General features: G+C 37.8%; 1 protein-coding gene across 2 annotated transcripts in view; it reads left to right on the forward strand.

Moving 5' to 3' along the window:
* The first annotated feature begins 427 nt into the window (after positions 1-427).
* The window catches only part of fes (FES proto-oncogene, tyrosine kinase), a 37,797-nt gene continuing 19,342 nt past the window's right edge, over positions 428-18,882 (forward strand). For both annotated transcript variants that reach the window (XM_053512803.1, XM_053512804.1), the window contains exons 1-6: positions 428-621; positions 5,766-6,012; positions 7,290-7,463; positions 13,949-14,045; positions 14,372-14,555; positions 15,538-15,675. In XM_053512803.1, the coding sequence (XP_053368778.1) occupies positions 5,782-6,012; positions 7,290-7,463; positions 13,949-14,045; positions 14,372-14,555; positions 15,538-15,675 (824 nt within the window). In that variant the 5' untranslated portion in view covers positions 428-621; positions 5,766-5,781. The remainder of the gene's footprint in view (positions 622-5,765; positions 6,013-7,289; positions 7,464-13,948; positions 14,046-14,371; positions 14,556-15,537; positions 15,676-18,882) is intronic.

The following is an 18,882-nucleotide window of genomic DNA, read 5'->3' on the forward strand; positions in this document are numbered from 1 at the left end:
TGTATCTGTGCTCTGCGACGTATTAACATCCTGAACCCTGCATTGTGCCCTATGTCTCCTGAGAAGAGACGAAGGAAGAGACAAGAGACATGGTTAACGCCCCTATACAAAACAATAAACCTATTTACAAGCATATGTGATTATGTTTACCTTTAAATATCATTTTATAGTTTAATAAATGCCAATCGACAGATGAGTAGATGAGTGAGAGATTTGGGTTTTAAATAAATCGATTATTTCTGAATCAACGGTTGTTATTACCCTGAACACCGCTCTGAGAGCAAGCTTCCTGGGCCGAATTCCAAACAGGTCTCTTCTCCCTATCCACATGGTCCCTCTCGGACGTAAAACAATAGGAGGCTCCGCCCTACGCAGCGCGCACTCAGGCCAACAGGGGGCTGGTTTAGGATTCGGCCGCGAGGACCGTTCAGTACAGTGTAATCAGATTGGAAGGCGTCGCAGGTCGTGTGGTTTGCGTTCTGCTCGTTTCTCTCGTCGCTCCACACTGGGGGATACGAGTCCTTCCGTCTGTTGTTCCAGTTTGTTATCAGGCTTTTGTTTCGTCCATGCAGTGGTGATTAAATGGACCTTCAGACATCCTGAGACAAGACACCGGAGGAGGTGAGAGGATCAATAACACTGTCTGTATCGTGGGGTATTTGAAATGATTTCATTGTTACAGTATGAAGTGTTGGAGTAGATCGGATAATATTCCCACTGCGCGCTTTTTAAAGAGTCCAGTGCAGGTGACTAACGCTGCGATCAATTAAACGGAGAGTTCATAAACTTTGTTCGACAGAAGGGTTCGTAATATTCATATTCATGAGGATAAGTTGCTGAACTTCCGTGACTGCAAAAAAAAAAAAAAAAAAAGTTTTCATAGTAATGACGTTTCGTGAACGAACATACCAAGAAAACAAAAAGAAAAAGTCTGTATTTCACCCTTAGTGTGAAACATTACAGATAGATAAAAGCAATTGCTCATTAATATTCTATTAGATTATTAAATAATAATTATGATAATAATATCAGAGTGTTATGTGATGTCAGTATTCACCTCCTTTTTTAAAAAAACAAAAACAAATTGTGTTCTTTAAATTTGAGATTGAACTCATTATGACGGGAAATCAATACAGTTTGAGAATTTATTTCCAAATATAAAATGTTGTTATTTACATCATTGGTTTAAAAAACAGGACTGAATGCCGCCAGCTTTGGTGCAACCAGATGTTATCGTAAAGGACATATTTATCTGAATGAGAGTTATAGAAACAAAGATGACAATCATCAACCAGGAGAAGCAACCAGGATATGCAGCTCTCAACATGAGTTAGCACCATACCATACACCACACACACTAACATGGGAAAGTTCAAAGTGGGGTAATGCTTTTTCAAGGTGTATATTGGAAAAAAAAAAATATATATACACAATATTTGGTTATACAGTCTATTTTACATGTAGTTTCAGTTGAATGTCTGATCCAAATGTTTATAACAAGGCCCTTCAGGTTTATTCTAAAATAAAAAAAATTATAATAATAATAACAGTATGGTTTTAAGTTTTTTTAGTCCAAGCAGGCAGGAACCACACCTTGTTCCACAATTTGGTTTAATCAGTTCATCTTGGTCTCCAGGCAGCTAACTAGTGTGCCTTCTATTTTACAGCAATGAAACGCATATATCGAAGCCCCCTGTTGTATAGCTATCATTTACCAAATATTGTCCTGGGACCTCCGCAAAATCTGTAAAGTATACCCAAGGCATCCAATATATATATTTTTTTAATTCATTCTGTATGTACAGTATTTATTTTCTTTACATTTTTCCTCAAGTGGTCAGGAATGAAATCTGCAGTGTGGATTATTCTGAATGATAAAGTTTTATTTGTTTTATGTTCAGGTAAAAAAGTCATTATTGTTAAAACAAAAAAATACGGAACACACAGGTGGTAGTGGTGTAAGGAGTCCTGTAATTACCACTGCCGTCCTTGTATAGGTTACAGCCAACAATTACAGTAGTTGACGTTTGGGACAGCTGGAAGGCCTGGAAACTAGATGTGTTTTTAGGTACAATGTGAAGATGGCGAGACTATTTAGAGTTGTGGGGTAACTCTAGAGCACCTGTAGTGTTTTGATAGAGAAATTGTGTCAGAGCAGTTGTGGGTGACCTTATGGTCATGGGGGGCTGGCGGAGAGAAGGCCAGAGAGGATCTAACTCACCAAGGGCTTTCTATAATGGGAAGAAAATAGTAGCTTGAGCGTGGAACAAAATCCCTTTTTGTACACAATTCTGCAACTTGGTAAAAAAAATAAAAAAAAAACTTTACCATGAACAACATCCTCTGCCACCTTCTTAAATCATTTACTACTGAGTGCCGTTCATTCAAATTTTACATAATTTCGTAGTCTAACGACATAGCCAAATCTTGCTCAAATGATCTCAAATTTAATGAGATGTATAAAAACTAACCAAGTTTTACTTTTGGATCAGGCGTGCCAGTGATAATGACAATGTGCTGTTAAACTGGTCACCCCGTTCACCTGACTTGACACCTTGTGATTTTTTTTATGGGACTATGTGAAGGGACAGGTCTTTATTCTCTCCTCTTCCTACAAGCCTAAAGGAACTCAAGCAGAGAATGTTACGTTGTTACAAGATATGCTACAGCGTGTTCGGCTTGCTGACTTGACAGCATACTAAACATTTGTGAAGTCTATATCCATTTGGATATGTTGTTGGAATTTTGCTAAATAAATCTTTTTTTTTATATATATATATATGGAGCCTAATTAATTTCGTTTGCTCAGGACATGTAATTACTCAAATATTTTAAATTATGTCAATTTTGTTTTGGGACACCCTGTATTATGTACCTCATATTTTTTGCTTTACTATTGTGAATGAAGGTTATGCTCTTGCAGCAGTCACTATTTCTCAATGTTTTTGCTCTTTCCCAGCTCTTTGCACATTTGAAAAAAAAAAAAAACCACCCATTTCAGGAATGATGTAAGCTTTGAGCAGCATTGTTGACTGTCTGGATTTATTATGGGCCTTTTTTATGGTATTGTCTGGTGAATAAATGAAGGATATTCTGTTTTGAGGAAAGCCAAATGAAATAAGTCCCAGTCAGCATTCTGTATTGCAACTTGAGTGATGTGTGCAAAAAAGGTGTCTGCGTATAAACTCCTTTTGCATAACACTGAGAGATATTAACAAGTTAATGCATTAATAAAGACATTTGCAACATCCTTTTTTTTTAGTCCAGAACCACCCTGAAGGAAGTGAAATTCTTATCAGCCTCTAGTTTGTCAACCACCAACTTTAACACCTTTAACAGAAAGATCTTTTGAGTACTACAATATGCAAAGTAAAACCATGTGACCACTCTACCAGACACATAAAAAAGTTAAATCTTTAAACTGACAACCTTTGGTCTGACTACTGATATAACCATAAATCTTTCCACATAATATATATGTGATTATTCTTATTTTGGACAGGGAATGATGTGTACTGCAGGCACGGAACATTTTACTGTTGTTGATTCATTCATTCATCTTCAGTAATGACATCAACCTGTTATTAGGGTCATAGGTCATCCCATGCCTATTCTATGAACACTGTGGGGCAGTTGGACTCATATTGGTAAAGAAATAGTCTCAGAGACGAACAATCTTAGTAGCAGTGAATTAATTTGCAAAAAGTAAGGTCTTCGACTAAAAACAATTGTTTTCTGTGAAAACAATTTCACAGAATCATAACACCTGAAAATATCTAACACTTTATCAGCATTATGGATGTGACAGTAAACAGACAAACTTTCCTGAGTGAGTACAGATTTTCTACAAACTGTGAATTTAAAAGACATACACAGAAAACATTACACTGGTACCATGGAAGAGACTTGCATGAATACAAAAGATGTAGATTTTAAAATATTTGGAATAAATGTTTAAGGATAACCTGGCGTTATGGAGATGGCATTTTCATGTAAGGGATGTGACATCTCTAAATCGGATTTGTAATAATATGACTACATTTACCAAGCTATTTCTTTTACAATATTTTGCCACAATTCGGATCTTTTTAGGCCCGTCTGAATGCACAAATCTGTTGTTTTTTAATAGAATCTAAAACACTTTCATATCTGATCCTAGATCGGATATACAGTATTTGATTCGCGGTCATGTCCTTTCAATGAGAATGGGCAGATCGAGATTTGATATGGAATTGCCCTGTGTCTTTGGTTGACATGTTGAATGGGGCCAGTACTTTTAACGGACCCACACACTAAACTTACTCACACCACTTACTCAATTAAGGATAGTCAGTCCACCTACTAACATGCTTTCGGGAGGGGAGAGGAAATTGGAGAACCCAGAGGAAACCAGAGTCATGAGAAGGACATACACAGAAACTCCACAGAGATTATAACTAAAGCTCAGGATGGAACTTTTTCTTTATTTGTGGCTGTACTTTTGGAAAGGAAAAACACAGTTATATAATTGTGCTTTTCTTCCCAAGTTAGGTGTCATATATAAATATTGCTTCAGCAACACAAAAACTGAAGCATTGACTTGTATTTGGTCCAACAGTAAAATAAATGAAATCGTTTTAAAAATTTGAAACTACCAAGAAACTACAATAAATGTAAGGATTTGTGTATAATATTCAATACTCTGTCTGCCAGGCCAAATAGCTCCTTGGTGTGAACAGACATTGTCACGCTGAAACAGGTTTACATTCCGGAGACTACATTTGTACTTTTATTGTAGGATCAATGGGGAAAATCCATACATGGGTGTCCACAAACATGTGGCTATAAAGTGTCACTCACATTAGTGATAGTCACAGGTAAATGGGATTGTGTTTTTATAATGTTTCTGATATGAGTTATGATTCATATTACATTAGCAAAACCCGCCTAACTGCCAGGATGTTTGATCCTTAATACTGTGCATAACTGTTTAAGCTGTTTGACCTGTTTAACGACAAACAGAGCTCCTAGTACTTCCTGAACCAGGAGTTAGATAATGAAATCCATTTTGAAGTTTGGACATACCGCTTTGTGTTTATGATAATGATTAACGTGTATTTAAAAAAAATATTTTACATCAAAGTAGCAACTTCTCTAATGAATAGGTGCCTATGATCACACTTATTAATGTAATGACTGGCTGTAATGTTAAAATGATACAAATTAACAAAGAGGTTGTGAAACTACTACTGTGAAGTTGCAACTACCAGCTTGAAGTTGATTTTTCGCCAACAGCATGACTGAAGGTGTTTTATTCTCTTATTCTACTCTAGGTCTAATGTTAAGGATTTTTTTGTTTTTGTTTTTTTAACATTGAACTTTGTATTATTAAACCATTTATAGTTACGTTTAACATTGTGTAGCATCCATAAAACAAGCTCCCCCTGTACTTTATAACAGCTATATAAAACGTTGTTCCTCTGACACTGCTGACGCTGGAGACTACTTCCATCCACGGTAAACAGACATGTCCTCAGTGAAACCTTCACCACATCAAAAACGACACTCATAATGCAGAAGTCTCTGTGTAATTTGCTATTACGGAAACCGTAAGGTATCAGGAAGTATTGTCAGAGCTGCTGTTATAGGGAATTAGTCACCAATCTTCTGACCAATCAGAATAGAGAATTCAGCAGTGCTGTGGTATAAAAATATGAACTTCTATAATCCTGTCTTTTCCGTCACAGAGTTCACATTTTCTTATAAATGCCTCTGTTTTCCACTAGGCTGTTGTAGTGCAGTATGACAATGGGTTTTGGGGAGGAACTCTGGTGCCATCAGGGCCATGCTGCTCTGCTGCGGCTGCAGGACTCTGAGCTGCGGCTTATGGAGATGATGAAGAAGTGGATGACCCAGAGAGCCAAGAGCGACCGCGAGTTCTCTGCTCAGCTGCATCAAATGGCTGCCTTGGTAGAGAAACTGGAGGGCCCTCAGCCTGGAGGAGGCTTGGATTATATCAGCCAGCTCCATAAGGTATGCACATGTCCCTGCAGGACTTCATTCAATCCAGCATATTATCTCTGTATTATGGGCTAATGAGCTGAGGGTAAACCTGCACCAGCGCTGCCATTCACCGGCTCAGTTTACACTATTTGCCATTTCACATTACATAATTCCGCTGAACAAGAGTGGGCTGATTGAATTTTGCTGTCTCTTAAGAAGCGCTGTGCTTCAGTACCCCTCCAATTCCCCGAGCTGTGTTCTGAGCCAGGGACGTAAAAGCAGCACTGATTATTCTCGTCATGATGTTTTAGTGACTGCTGAGATTCTCATGCTTTTTTATTTCATCAGAGTGAGAGGGGAAGGCAGGGACAATGCTTGCCCAGATGTTTAGTTTGTTTTTTTCGGACACCTTTTTTTCCTCCTAGCCAGTATAATGCAGCAGCGAGGTTTGTACGTTTGCTTTCGAGGCCTTTTTAGAGGCATCCGCTGTGTCCTTTGATGCACAAACATAGTGAAACTTATCTGGAACTTCCACTGTATGCATCACACAAGCAAACATTCATGCAATGCACATTGCTTGTTTGCAGAGAGGTTGTGTGACTCGGGGATAATAAACATGATATACTTTAAGCGCATGTCTAAAAATAAAAACCGAATTATCATGGCTTATAATACAGGGTAATATAGGGTGCTAATTCTTTATAGGCCAACCGTATGATTATGATTATTAAACCTTTTTAAATATTTTTTAGGAGATTTAAAGCTTAAAATTGTTCTTGCATAATTAAAGCATCTGTTTTTATACGTATTTAAAATTGTTTGCCAAAAAGACCATGTCAAGCACATATCCTATCATGTCAGAATGAAAATTTGAAATACATTCAAGCGTATTCCAGATACTGTTTTGCAGTGTGCAGTTGCTGCCGTGTCAGTAAGTCCTAGTCTTTATCTGAACTTCATGTTTAAAGGTTTACCACTTCTCCGTTTTCACTGTCCAAAAAACTTCTATTTTAACATTAAGCCAGTCTGAGGTTCTCATGTAGCCATGTGTCCTCTCTTTTTGTCATAATACCATTATAGGTCAACAGGGTAAGAAGAGGTTTTGATGACGCAAAAAGTTGCATGCATATTCATGGGTCTGTGCATTAATTATAAAGGTTAAGATGTAGGGATTCTCTCATGTGATTTCTTTAAAAGCGTTTTTTTTTTCATTGAAATATATTAAACTTGATCACATTGAAATAGATAGATACAGGCAAGCCTACTGATCATTAAATCTCATCTCGTCATTAAATATCATTAAACAGTCGTGGAACGTGATGGTGAGCGAGACGGAAAACCTAAGCCGGATCCTCCGCAAGCACTCTGAAGACCTGATGCTGGGTCCGCTTAGCAAACTCACACTTCTAATCAGAGACAAACAGCAACTGAAGAAGACGTACAGTGAGCAGTGGAGCCACCTCAACCAGGAGCTTTGCAGGGTCAGTACCACAGATATATGATTTTATATTGTTTTATCGGGTTTATATAAAATGTAAGAGTGTGATTTATGTGATTAGGTGGGCCTTTTCTTTCTCTTGGCATCAGTATATAGTTTAATGCTCATTTCTTTGTTGGAGACCTGACTACTGTATGTATACAGTAGCTGCTGTGTGTGTGTGTGTGTGTGTGTGTGTGTGTGTGTGTGTGTGTGTGTGTGTGTGTGTGTGTGTGTGTCAGTGTACTCATTCACACACTACAGGCAATTTGGGAATGCTAGTTAGCCTGATATGCATGTCTTTGGGACTATTGGAGAAAACCCACCAAGCACATGCAAACTCCATGCACACAGAGGCCGCCTTTTATATACAGTATACACACTCAAATATATTTGTAGAGATGTATTTATCATCGCGCAACACTGCAGTAGCTTGCAATCCCGGCCTTTTGTTTTTCCTGATGAACACATCTGACTTGGCTCATGAACGACTTGATGATGTATGATGTGCTGTTTTGATGCAAGTAAAGCACATGTGCAGCACATGGGGTCATAAGACTGGAATGGAGAACTATGAGCCTATCCAAATGAAGTGGAAAACAAACTGTTTGTTATTTTATGGACCATTAAACTGAATGAATGGTAACATATTGCTGATGAAAGGTAGAAAGGACAAAGGAATAGAAACGCATGGTATTTGGGGGATGTTGAAGCTTAACGATGTAAGAATGTTCCATTGCTGTGTCTCTGTGACACACATCAGGGTTTTCTTCATCTGGTAGTTTTCTGAAGCCATAAAGTAACCGTTGGTAGTGTCGAAAGACTCTACATGTGAGTTTCTACATGTGATTAATTTCAACAGCTGAAAGCAATAATTATTGGCTTAGCATTGTGTCTTCTGGTTGTATTACTAAAGGCCCTTTAGCACCCTGGAATTGATTGTTTTTCAAGAACAGCACGTTCATTTGGGTTGTTGCTCTTATTTCCCCTCTTTCTTGTAGCTGATAAAGCAACAAAATATAACCAGGAAACACCTTTGTCCTATAGTGGAAAAATCAAGAACCAACTAAACATCTCCATACAGAACAAAATTACCATATTATCTATTTTTTTATTTATTTATGTGGAGCATTTATCATAAAGGTTTCTGTGAATCTGTTTTCAGGTCATATATAAAAGCAAAAGCATTCAGATAAACCTTCGTGTGCTGCCACTCCTGTTACAGCTTCTAATTATAGAAAATGTTTGTAACACCTAATTAATCCGATTTGAATCAGCTGTATGGATGAGTATTACACTAAAGAAGAAGAAGAAAAAAACACGTATGCCCTTGGATGAAACATGCATGTTAAAAAAAAACAAAACGGTTAACCAGAGGTTAAAGTGGGATTTGGCAGGGGTGCAACCCTAAAGATACTAAACCACAATGTAAAGATACAGCAAAGAAAAATAACACCTCAAGATTACTCAGGCATGCATAAAGCTTTTTCACCCACAAGGTTAGAAACTAAAGTGCACACCATGTGTTTTTTTATTCAAAGATTCTTTTAATAGAACCTTTGGTGTGAAGTGCCAATCGAAATATGTACCTGTTCATCGAAGGAGCCAGGACGCCGTTTCACACCGTCCCAGTCCACTTTAATGGTCAAGGATGAGAATTTCTGCAGTCATCTGAAACATGGCAGATGAATAAAAAGATATAAACGAATATTAAACGAATATTAAACTAATAGCACCTTGTATCTTTTCTACCACGCTTTATACCTTTTGGATTTACTTTTTGGACTCATTACTTTTGTTGGCTTTTATCTTTTTAATTCTTAATAGATTTCACTGCATTATTGTTGGTTCTCCGCACACAAGAATTTCAGTCCTTTTATATTTAGGAAAGGTGTCAACTCTGACGTGCGATAAAGTTATGAATATAGATCCGATAAGCATCGGTGCCAACCGAAGTATGCCGGTTTGTCTTCATGCCAGTGTAGCCAGCAGATAATAATGAAAAGGGAAGGCTGTGTGCTGTAGCCAGTGTACTTATTCTGTCACCAGGCCAATTTAATCGACAGAAAGCGTACCAATGTTGCGCCAAGTTTCCATAATGAACGTGCAAGCAACACAAATGGAAGTGAAAAAGCAGTAGTGGAATGTGTTACGTGAAAAGAAAGGGGATCTGGCTTTAGTCTGCAGGTGGATAGAAAGTCAGAATTAGAGATTATGTCCTCTGCAAAACTAGAACCCCATCTTAAAAGGCAGAGTGTTCTCCTAAACTATTATCTGCAGGTGATTGAAAGGGATTGAATTAATAGTGTGGCTGGTATGTGTGGCTAAGAAGATATTTGGGCAGCTACGTTAGTTTATTCCTGCTAAAACCACATTAACAACACTAGCAATAGTTGCAGCAGCAAAAAGAGTGGAATGAAGAATGGAGGCTGAGGCTGCTTTCCTTTCAATCTCAGAGTGTTCAGTAAGGAAGAGTCCTTCAAATCAATTTTATTTTTTATAGCGCTTTTAACAATGGTCATTGTCTCAAAGCAGCTTCACAAAATGAAAGAAAAATTATGAAAATGTGTATAAGTGAGAAATAATGTTTTTAGATAATAATAAGATTATGAGATTGTCCCTGATGAGCAAGCAGAGGGTGACGGTGGGCGGAAGGAAAAACTCCCTGAGATGGCAATAGGGAGAAACCTTAAGAGGAACCAGACTCAATTGGGTGATATCGGATAACAGGAATTATATAATGACATCATTTGTGTTAGGCTGTTGAGTAAGTTCAGTATAACAGAAGTATAACATCATAGGACGGGGGGCGGGGTGTGGTCAGGATCACTGGGAGCTCAGGAGCAGCATGTGTGGATCCAAACCATCTTGAAGCATCCAGCTGGAGGAGCTGGAGGTGGTCCTTCTCTGGATGCCTCAAGATCTTCGCAGGGTTGGCCTTCGTCTACTGGATCTGGCACAGATGCCTTGGGATGGGTAGAGAAAAGAAGAACAGGTGGAAAAGAAGTAGTGTAGATGCTGTTCTGAATATTAGCAGCACTAGATAGGATTGTGCCTTTGGATATACTGGAGGTTGAGGAATGAATTGGGTGTATGCCAAATTAAAGAAATGTGTCTTAAGTCTACTTTTAAACTGGTAGACTGTGTCTGACCCCCGAACACTGTCTGGAAGCCTATTCCAAAGCTTAGGAGCTAAATATGGGAACGCTCTACCCCATTTTGTAGTTTTTTTGATATTCTGAGAACTACCAAAAGTCCGGAGTTTTGCAATCTTAAGGAGCGTGGTGGATTGTAATGGGTCAGAAGACCGGCTAGATCTGTGGGAGCTAATCCATCTAGAGCCTTGCATGTAAGCAATGCTAGTTTGTAATTCATTCTAAACTGAACAGGTAGCCAGTGCAGGGATAATAATGGTGGGTTATATGATCATATTTTCTGGATCTAGTGAGAACCCTGGCAGCTGCATTTTGGACTAACTGTAGCTTGTTTATTGAGGATGCAGGACAACCACCTAGGAATGCATTACAGTAAAGTCTGGAGGTCATGAATGCATGAACCAGCTTTTCTGCAAAAGATAGAATGTTTCTAAGCTTGGCAATATTTAATATATTAAATATATATTAATATATTATAAGGTGGAAAGAGGCTGTTTTTGTGATATTGGAAATATGATTTTCAAAGGATAAGTTACTGTCTAATTTTACGCCCAGGTCTTTCACTGTCACGATGGTAGTAATAGAACATCCTAGCTGAATTGTGAGAGCTGTTGTGAACTGGTTTTTGGGCCAATAAGTAATATCTCTGTCTTATCTGAATTTAGTAAAAGAAAATTAACGGTCATCCAATCTGTTATATCATTGACACTTAGTTAATCTGGAGAACTTGAGTCATAACTGGGTCATGTCAGATAATATTATAACTTGATGTCATTGACATGTCCGTAAATCGTCATCGACGATAAATATAAAGGCTGGTGTGAAATACAGTTATGAGTGTAATAAAAGCCCTTAAAAGAGAAATAAATCATAGATAGACTATGTATACTGTATTTTGTCCCATAAAAGTATAAATTAATGTTGTGGGGTTTTTTTTGTGTGTGTTTAGTGTGTTTGGCATGCAGAGGGAGTATGATGTGAATCCTGTAAAGCATTACATTTCAACACTTTATATCATGAGCAGCTGTCGCAGAATTAATGCGAAGCTTAATTAAGATTATAGTACTAACATTTAAGCCAAAGGATGAATACAAAGCACAAAACAATCATTTTAAGTCTGTTAATATTAACACAAAAACACCTGCGTGGCCCTTGTCGACATTATCTTTACACACTAGTGTAGTTTTTGCTTTGGTGTACACACATGCCTTTTCATAATGAAAGGGAGAAGTCCACAGATCATTACTGCGGGTCGAGGTATGAGCCGGCACAGCAGGCCTGGACTTGCCACTGTCTGGGATTTCTTTTCTATCTTCAACTTTTTGGGATGGTTTCAAATCTTCCATAGAGTAAAGTGTTCATATCATGCAGAAGAATATTTGCCATCTCTCTGGCAGGCGATGAACGAAATGAGCAAGTAGAGGTACAAATGAGTTTTCAGTTACTTTATTTCGACAGTCACTTACAGGTCTGATCAGTGGGCTCTTTAAAGATCAGTATCAGTGTAATTCTTGTTTAATTTAAACGTGTCAGTCGTAAAGGTGGATTGGAACTTTTATGAAAGCGCTTTTTCTGTCTACTATTATCAGAGAAAATGAGAGATATTAGAGCCAAATCTAGAGGCATATAGGCCTACATATTCTTCTTTTTTTGCCAGAGGTCACCTGTGTATTTATTTAGATTAGATCCTGGGTATAACGTTTGTCAGGTTCTCATTATTATTTTTCTTTCTGGTTAGTCATCTTTGTGTCTTACATACTTCCGTATTTGATGCTTTTGACTTCCTCCTGGAAATCCATTAGAGGACTCATGAATTTTTGGTGCATTTTGGAGCTAATGGCTGGTAGTTTTACCTACAGTAGTTAGCCACAAATAAATCATTGGCATTAGGGTTTATTTTGTGCTTGATTTTTCAACTTTTAAAACCCATATATTAAAGTTGGTTTCTTATGAGAAGGATCGGTTTATTCATTGGTAATTTCAGCCTAACAAACAGCATAGTGTAATACGAGCTTGCTCCATGTTTTACCTAGAATTCATTTAAAACATGAATGTAAATGTCATGTTCAAAATAGCATTTTGATGCTTATCTTTACTTACTCTCATTTTCATGGGGAGGCAAAAGTGTATCAAGGTAACCAAATCTCTTACATTAATATCCAAATCAGCTGTTATTCATCTCCAACTTCCTGATGTGTTACTTGTTCTCGGATATCTTATATATCCGGCATTGTGTTCAAATGTAGCTTGAAACTGAAAGACATGGGCTTACTGTAAGTATCTTCTAAAGCAATGCAGGCAGTAGCTCATTTACATAGACATTAAATTGGTATGTTTAGAGGAGCAGTTCAAAAGAGGCAGTTTAAGGTATAAAGGGTTATTTCAGCTGGAGCATTAACAGATCCACTTTGGGGGACCTTTGGGATACTGATGCCTGCTTGTTAAAGAAAGAAAAAAGTCAAATATGGGAGCTTTAAGTAGAGGATGAAAATTGCAAGGAACTAAATTTAAGTGGGTCAGCAATTTAGAGAAAGTTGTTTAGTGTGCATTCAGTTTAAATGAACATGACCTTGCTTTAAGCGTGTCATGGCTAAGCTCACGTCGCAGGAAATTAAAAACCTCATGCTCTACCTCTGTGACTCTTTTTTTTTTTTTTTGCTTTTTTTGAATATAAGCTCAAAAAAAATGCATGCTTTCCTGAAAAAAAAACAATGTGTCTCTTATGTGTATGTAGATGTTTTGCATAAGTGTAGAGCACAGTGCATGTTTAATAATTAAATAATTATCTCTTTTTGGAAGGAGTCTCCAGTGTCAGTGCTTTGTCAGAGGTAAAGTTGCAAATTTAGGTTTTCTGGCAGTTCCACAATATTAAAGCATAATCACAAAAGTACACTATGTTGTTCTTTAATAAATAATAATGTTATTGTTTGACAAATGAGTAGGATATAAGTCAGGGTAGTGTGTTTTGGTGGCCAGATACTGTATGAGCACTCTTGAGTACTGTTACTGTACCACCCCAAAGTTGATAATTTTTCCTTATTATATTTTCCTTGTCATTTTTATCCTTATTTAGTAAAGATCTGTATTTAGCAGATTAACTAGTTTTAATATAATTTTCTAAAGTTAATTTTGTACAAAAGAATGCACAGGCCGTAAGATACTATGCAATTCTTTTTTTCCGAGTTAGTTGGTGTCGTTTTGGCTTTCAGTCTAACCCATTTACATCTGTACAAACAACAGAGACACTTCTTCCTCACTCCTTTGCATGACCATCCTAATTCAGTGCTTGATTGTCTAACTGATTCTCTCATCTTGCCCTGTTGTGGAAGGTTAGGTCACCCAAACTGAGTTGGACCGCCTGAAGTCTAATTACAAGCAGTTGGTGCGAGACGCATCCCAGGCCAAGAAGAAATATCAGGAGGCGAGTAAAGGTAGCACACACGGTTGCTTATCATTTCCCTTTGTATCCTCGTCTTCCTTAACTTCCACTCTAAATGCCAAATGTTATGCAAATAGCACACAAATGCCCAGAGCACTCATAATCAGAGGAACTGCCTTTGTTCAGAGTACACAATGTGCCAAACAAATCACAACCCCTCGTTTCAACGAGCTTGTCGGTGTCAAAAAGGGTGTTGAATAATGAGGTTATACCTTATTTGTATGTCATTTGAATTGTAAGTATGAGACAGAATTTACAGGAGCTTTTTCTCTAAGCATGTGTGCATTTCTCTGTTTTTGTGTCCTTTGTCCGGCCCAGACAAAGACCGTGAGAAAGCCAAGGAGCGCTACATCAAAGCCACGCTGAAGCTTCATGAGCACCACAATGAGTACGTGCTGGCAGTGAAGGCGGCTCAGGTGCATCATCAGCAGCACTTTGGCCGCAGCCAGCCAGCACTGCTCACCACTTTGCAGACGCTGCAGGAGGAGATGGTGCTCATTCTGTGAGTCAAAATGCTTACATTTGCAAGTAGCAGTGGTGTTAGCTCTACTGCTGTCCTAGTTCAAATTAAAAGTATGTTTGAAGATGCAAATGTGATCTCTGGTTGGTGTTTCTATTTCCTTTATGGGGTTTAACAACATTTAAACACAGAAGCTACGTGCATGCTAATAGATGCAAAGTACGTATAGCGTGCAGATGGATTTCAGATAAGAGGTCTCATTCTTGTGGTCACATTAGATGAACTTCTTCTTAAAGCTTCTATTAGTATAAAATGGAAGTCGTGTAAAGACTCTTAAAAACCAAGCTTAAGCGCAGTAATAATGTGATTTTTACTTTATAGTTCTGTATTAGAAATATATTTGCACTGTGCTATTCCATGCAATCTGTGCCGTATACTTTTACATTAAATATAATTGGAATTTATTTGCTAGGCTGTTAGTTTTTTTTCCCATGGCCTTCTCCAATATAAAATATGTATTCTGTAGTATAAATTCAGTTATAATATCATTTAAAAACCCTATTAATATGTTGATTATTTGTTCCACTGTGGTTATGTGTAGTTTTGCTGTCGTACACATCATAAAAGCCAGTTTGTAAAGAAAGATGCTCATGCTGTGTAAACGTCAGTATTATCAGGTTAAACAAGTGCATTGTGGTTGAACGTGATGCTTGAGCATGAATGGCAGCAGCATTGTGCAACAGATATTCCAAATTTCGCAACTTGTGTTTGCACTGACATTTTTCACTTTTGCTTTGGCCAAACTGTTGAAATTCAAGGAAGTACAGAAAGCACTTAAACTGGTCACACTTGACAATTTCTTATGACAACCGCTAAAAACTTCTGCTATTTTTCTTTCTGTCCGTTAGTCATTAGCTGACTGGGCTCATACTGTATTATCACCAAAAACACCAGCAAAACCGAGAAGTGGTTTCCCTGCATGTGAGTGGAAATCCGTAATGAACAAATTTATGTTTTTCCCCAGGAAGGAGATTCTACAGGAGTATTTTGACCTGACCAGTCTACTTCAGGATGAGGTGGTGTGTGTTCATAAAGAGATGACCAATAGCATCAAAGCCATTGAGCCGCATAGAGAGTATGAAAGCTTCATTCAACAGAACAGGTAGAGCTTTGTTCAGCTCTCTGAGTTCGCCTGTTTACCCTAATTTTATTCAGCAGGTCTGGTTAGCCTTCACCAATTAGGATTTTTTTCCCCTGTTTAATTTGCCTACGGCTGTCTAAACTTAGACAGCGTTTATAGCGTTTTTTCACTGCTTTTCACTATTCTATTGAGTATCATGGCTATTTACTGATTAAGAGTCATTATAAAATGATGTTTGAGTTTGAATATTCAAATTTTCTTTTACGATTATAACAGGAGAGTGAATACATTTAACTGTTTGCTTTGTGTCAACTTTGTCTAGGTCAACTTAAGATAAAATCCTGCGATTAAGGGTGATTAGTAATATCATTAAGATTTAGCCAGTGGTAATCACTGTTTTCTTTGTGTAATTTGGTTCTTCTGTGGAAATAATAAGTTGTTGTTCTGTCCACAAGTATACATTAGGGTTTCTCCCAGAATTACTCTTACACAAATTGAGTCCTGGAATATGGTCTTGCTATCAGGGAGGAAAAAAATTCTATTGACGTTATAAACTGGTCATTCAGCCGACTTCAATTTATTGCCAGTTAATGTTGCTGAGCCTCATTGTTTTCATCACATACAGGAACTGCCCTGTATTTTGTTAAAGTTCTAGTGAAGATTTTTTTTGATGCAGCATTTCATTAAGCATTTTTTATTAGGTTTAATAATACGCCAATAATTCGAAAAAAGTTAGAGTTATTTTTGGCCAGGCAGTGAATTTGAAATTTGTAGCTGTATTGTACAGTATACAACGGTTTAAAGATTATAAAACATTGTGAGTACATGACTGAAGGTTTTTTTTTCCTTTAAAATTGGGCAAAAAGCATTTTTATAGTGTATGTACTATCACAAGTAATAAATATTTATTATAGTTTATAGTTTATGCTTGCAGTGCAAGTCTTAATGGTCCAACTCTTAGGGACAAAGTATAAAAACAACTGACCATAGGAAAGTAATAAGTAACAGGGTAGCATTGACCAAGACAGGGTTCCGGAGGTTATCAAAGCTGCCAAAAGTCAGAGAGGAAGCAATCGGTATGATGGAACAGCAAGTAGAGTTTATATAGCTTTCCATGTTTGCTATTGAACACAAATTAAAGCCATCAGAATTTAATCAGACAAACTAGGCACAGGTGTAACCACAAGGGATATAAAACCAGAACAAGTACAGAGACTGAAATAGGAACAGATTGAAAAATGAAAGCAAAAGTATTAAAGCTACACTGCTTTGACCTGATATTTGCACTGATCAGTCTTCTTGACATAATTTGCTACTGTAGACAATAAGTTTCTTCCTGCGGTGTAGTCATTAAAATAACTTTTCTTGCTCTTGCTCCACAACTCAGTCCAGTACATATCATGGATTTTAATGGATTCAGCTGTAATTGGGTCTCTTGATACCTGGCAGAGACAGGAATAAAATATTTAAGTGGAAAACTTATAGTATTATTTTTTGAGTTTTGGAAATCTTGTAGATCATACGGTCAAAAAGCATGAATTGCAAACATCAATTACTCTGTATTTAAAGGTTATGAAAGTTCTTAACCAAACCAAAAATAAACCTATAGATGTTACCAAACTAAAATATGTTTCTTTATTTGCATATATTTCACCCAAAAGGATTATGATAAAATGCAGTGCAGGAGCATTATGAACAATTTGACATAAGGCTTATATCATATAGCTAACACACAGTAGCTATCCATTAATCTGTAAAAACATTTTACTTGGATAGGGTGAAAGAGCATTCTACTGTATGTTTTAAACATATCCATGTAGACTGAATTTACACACAGTAAATTGGTATTCTTATTGTAAGATATCAAAAAAGATATTATATATATATATATATATATATATATATATATATATATATATAGAGGTTAGCACTGTTGCCTTGCACCTCCAGGGTCTGGGTTCGCTTCCCAGACAGGTGCATGGAGTTTTTATGTTCTCCCGTCTTGGTGGGTTTTTCTCCGGGTACTCCATTTTTTTCCCACAGTCCAAAGAAATGTAAATTGCCGTTCCTAAATTGCCTGTTGTGTATGAGTGAGTGTGTGTGTATGTGTGTGTCCCCTGCGTTGGATTAGCACCCTGACCAGGGTGTATCCCGCCTCATGCCTTAAGTTTCCTGGGATGGGCTCCAGGCTGTCCAGTGACTGTGACAGTGAGTGAGTGAGCAAGTGATGGAATTCATCCACAGTGACATCTTATGGGAATTTTCCCAAATAGCTTCCTGGATATCTATCACATACTCATTAACTAGCGTGAGATACTGTAGATTCCTGCTTAGGGATAGAAAGCCAGTGACAAGAGTTTTCACCAGCGCATCCAGATTTGCACAAGATTAGTGTCACAATTTTGACCCGTTTGTATTAGTCTACTGGAAAAAAGGGTGATCATATACCGTTGTGAAAATGTTTGAGTGTAGGGATACTAAGTACTGTACAGTAAATACACTGATCAGTCATTACAACACAAAACAATCTAGCAAGTTTTGTGAAGGTTCCCTTGTCCCACCAGGGCAGCTCTGGCCCCTCAGTTCTTGGCTTTTCAGGGTGTGGGGTGGTGACTGACACCAGGACATTTGTTCTGGATCCTTTGGGTGGTGTGGGTTGCGGGGTGGGGCCCTCTGTGGATTAGATTTGCTTGTCCAGTGAATCCAATGGGTGTTCAATCAGATTGGGATCTGAGGAGTTTGGAGTCCTGGTTTGGGATTGGGGCGGATGAGCTGGCTTTTGGTCCCAATGGGCATGGGTAAGCTTTGGATGCCCGTGACTCTGCTACTAGTTTACCAGTATATCATTGATAATCAGTTTTAATGTGTTGATGTTATGTGTTGTTAATGTTATACTGTAGTTGATCAATGTATACAGAGAAGTATAATAACAAACTATCAATTGAAATGCTGTTCTCGCATATAAGGCTGATAGTAGGCTTAGACCTGAGAAAGACCGCTGAGGCATGCATGGCCTGCTGCTGAGCGTAGTCTGTTCTGCAATAGTGGTCTCATGCAGCAGATTGGATGGATTGCTCATTAGAGCTAAGAGTTACGCCAGAGTTCTTCTAACCATTACTTGTCTCCAGAGCTCTGGCATTAAGGCAGCGAGTTTGTTTTTCTCCTCTGCTGTATGAGAAAACAGTGCTCCTAACATTTTTTTTTAACTGGATCTCCACCTAGTGCATG

Source organism: Clarias gariepinus, chromosome 15, assembly GCF_024256425.1.
Source record: "Clarias gariepinus isolate MV-2021 ecotype Netherlands chromosome 15, CGAR_prim_01v2, whole genome shotgun sequence".
NCBI lineage: Eukaryota > Metazoa > Chordata > Actinopteri > Siluriformes > Clariidae > Clarias > Clarias gariepinus.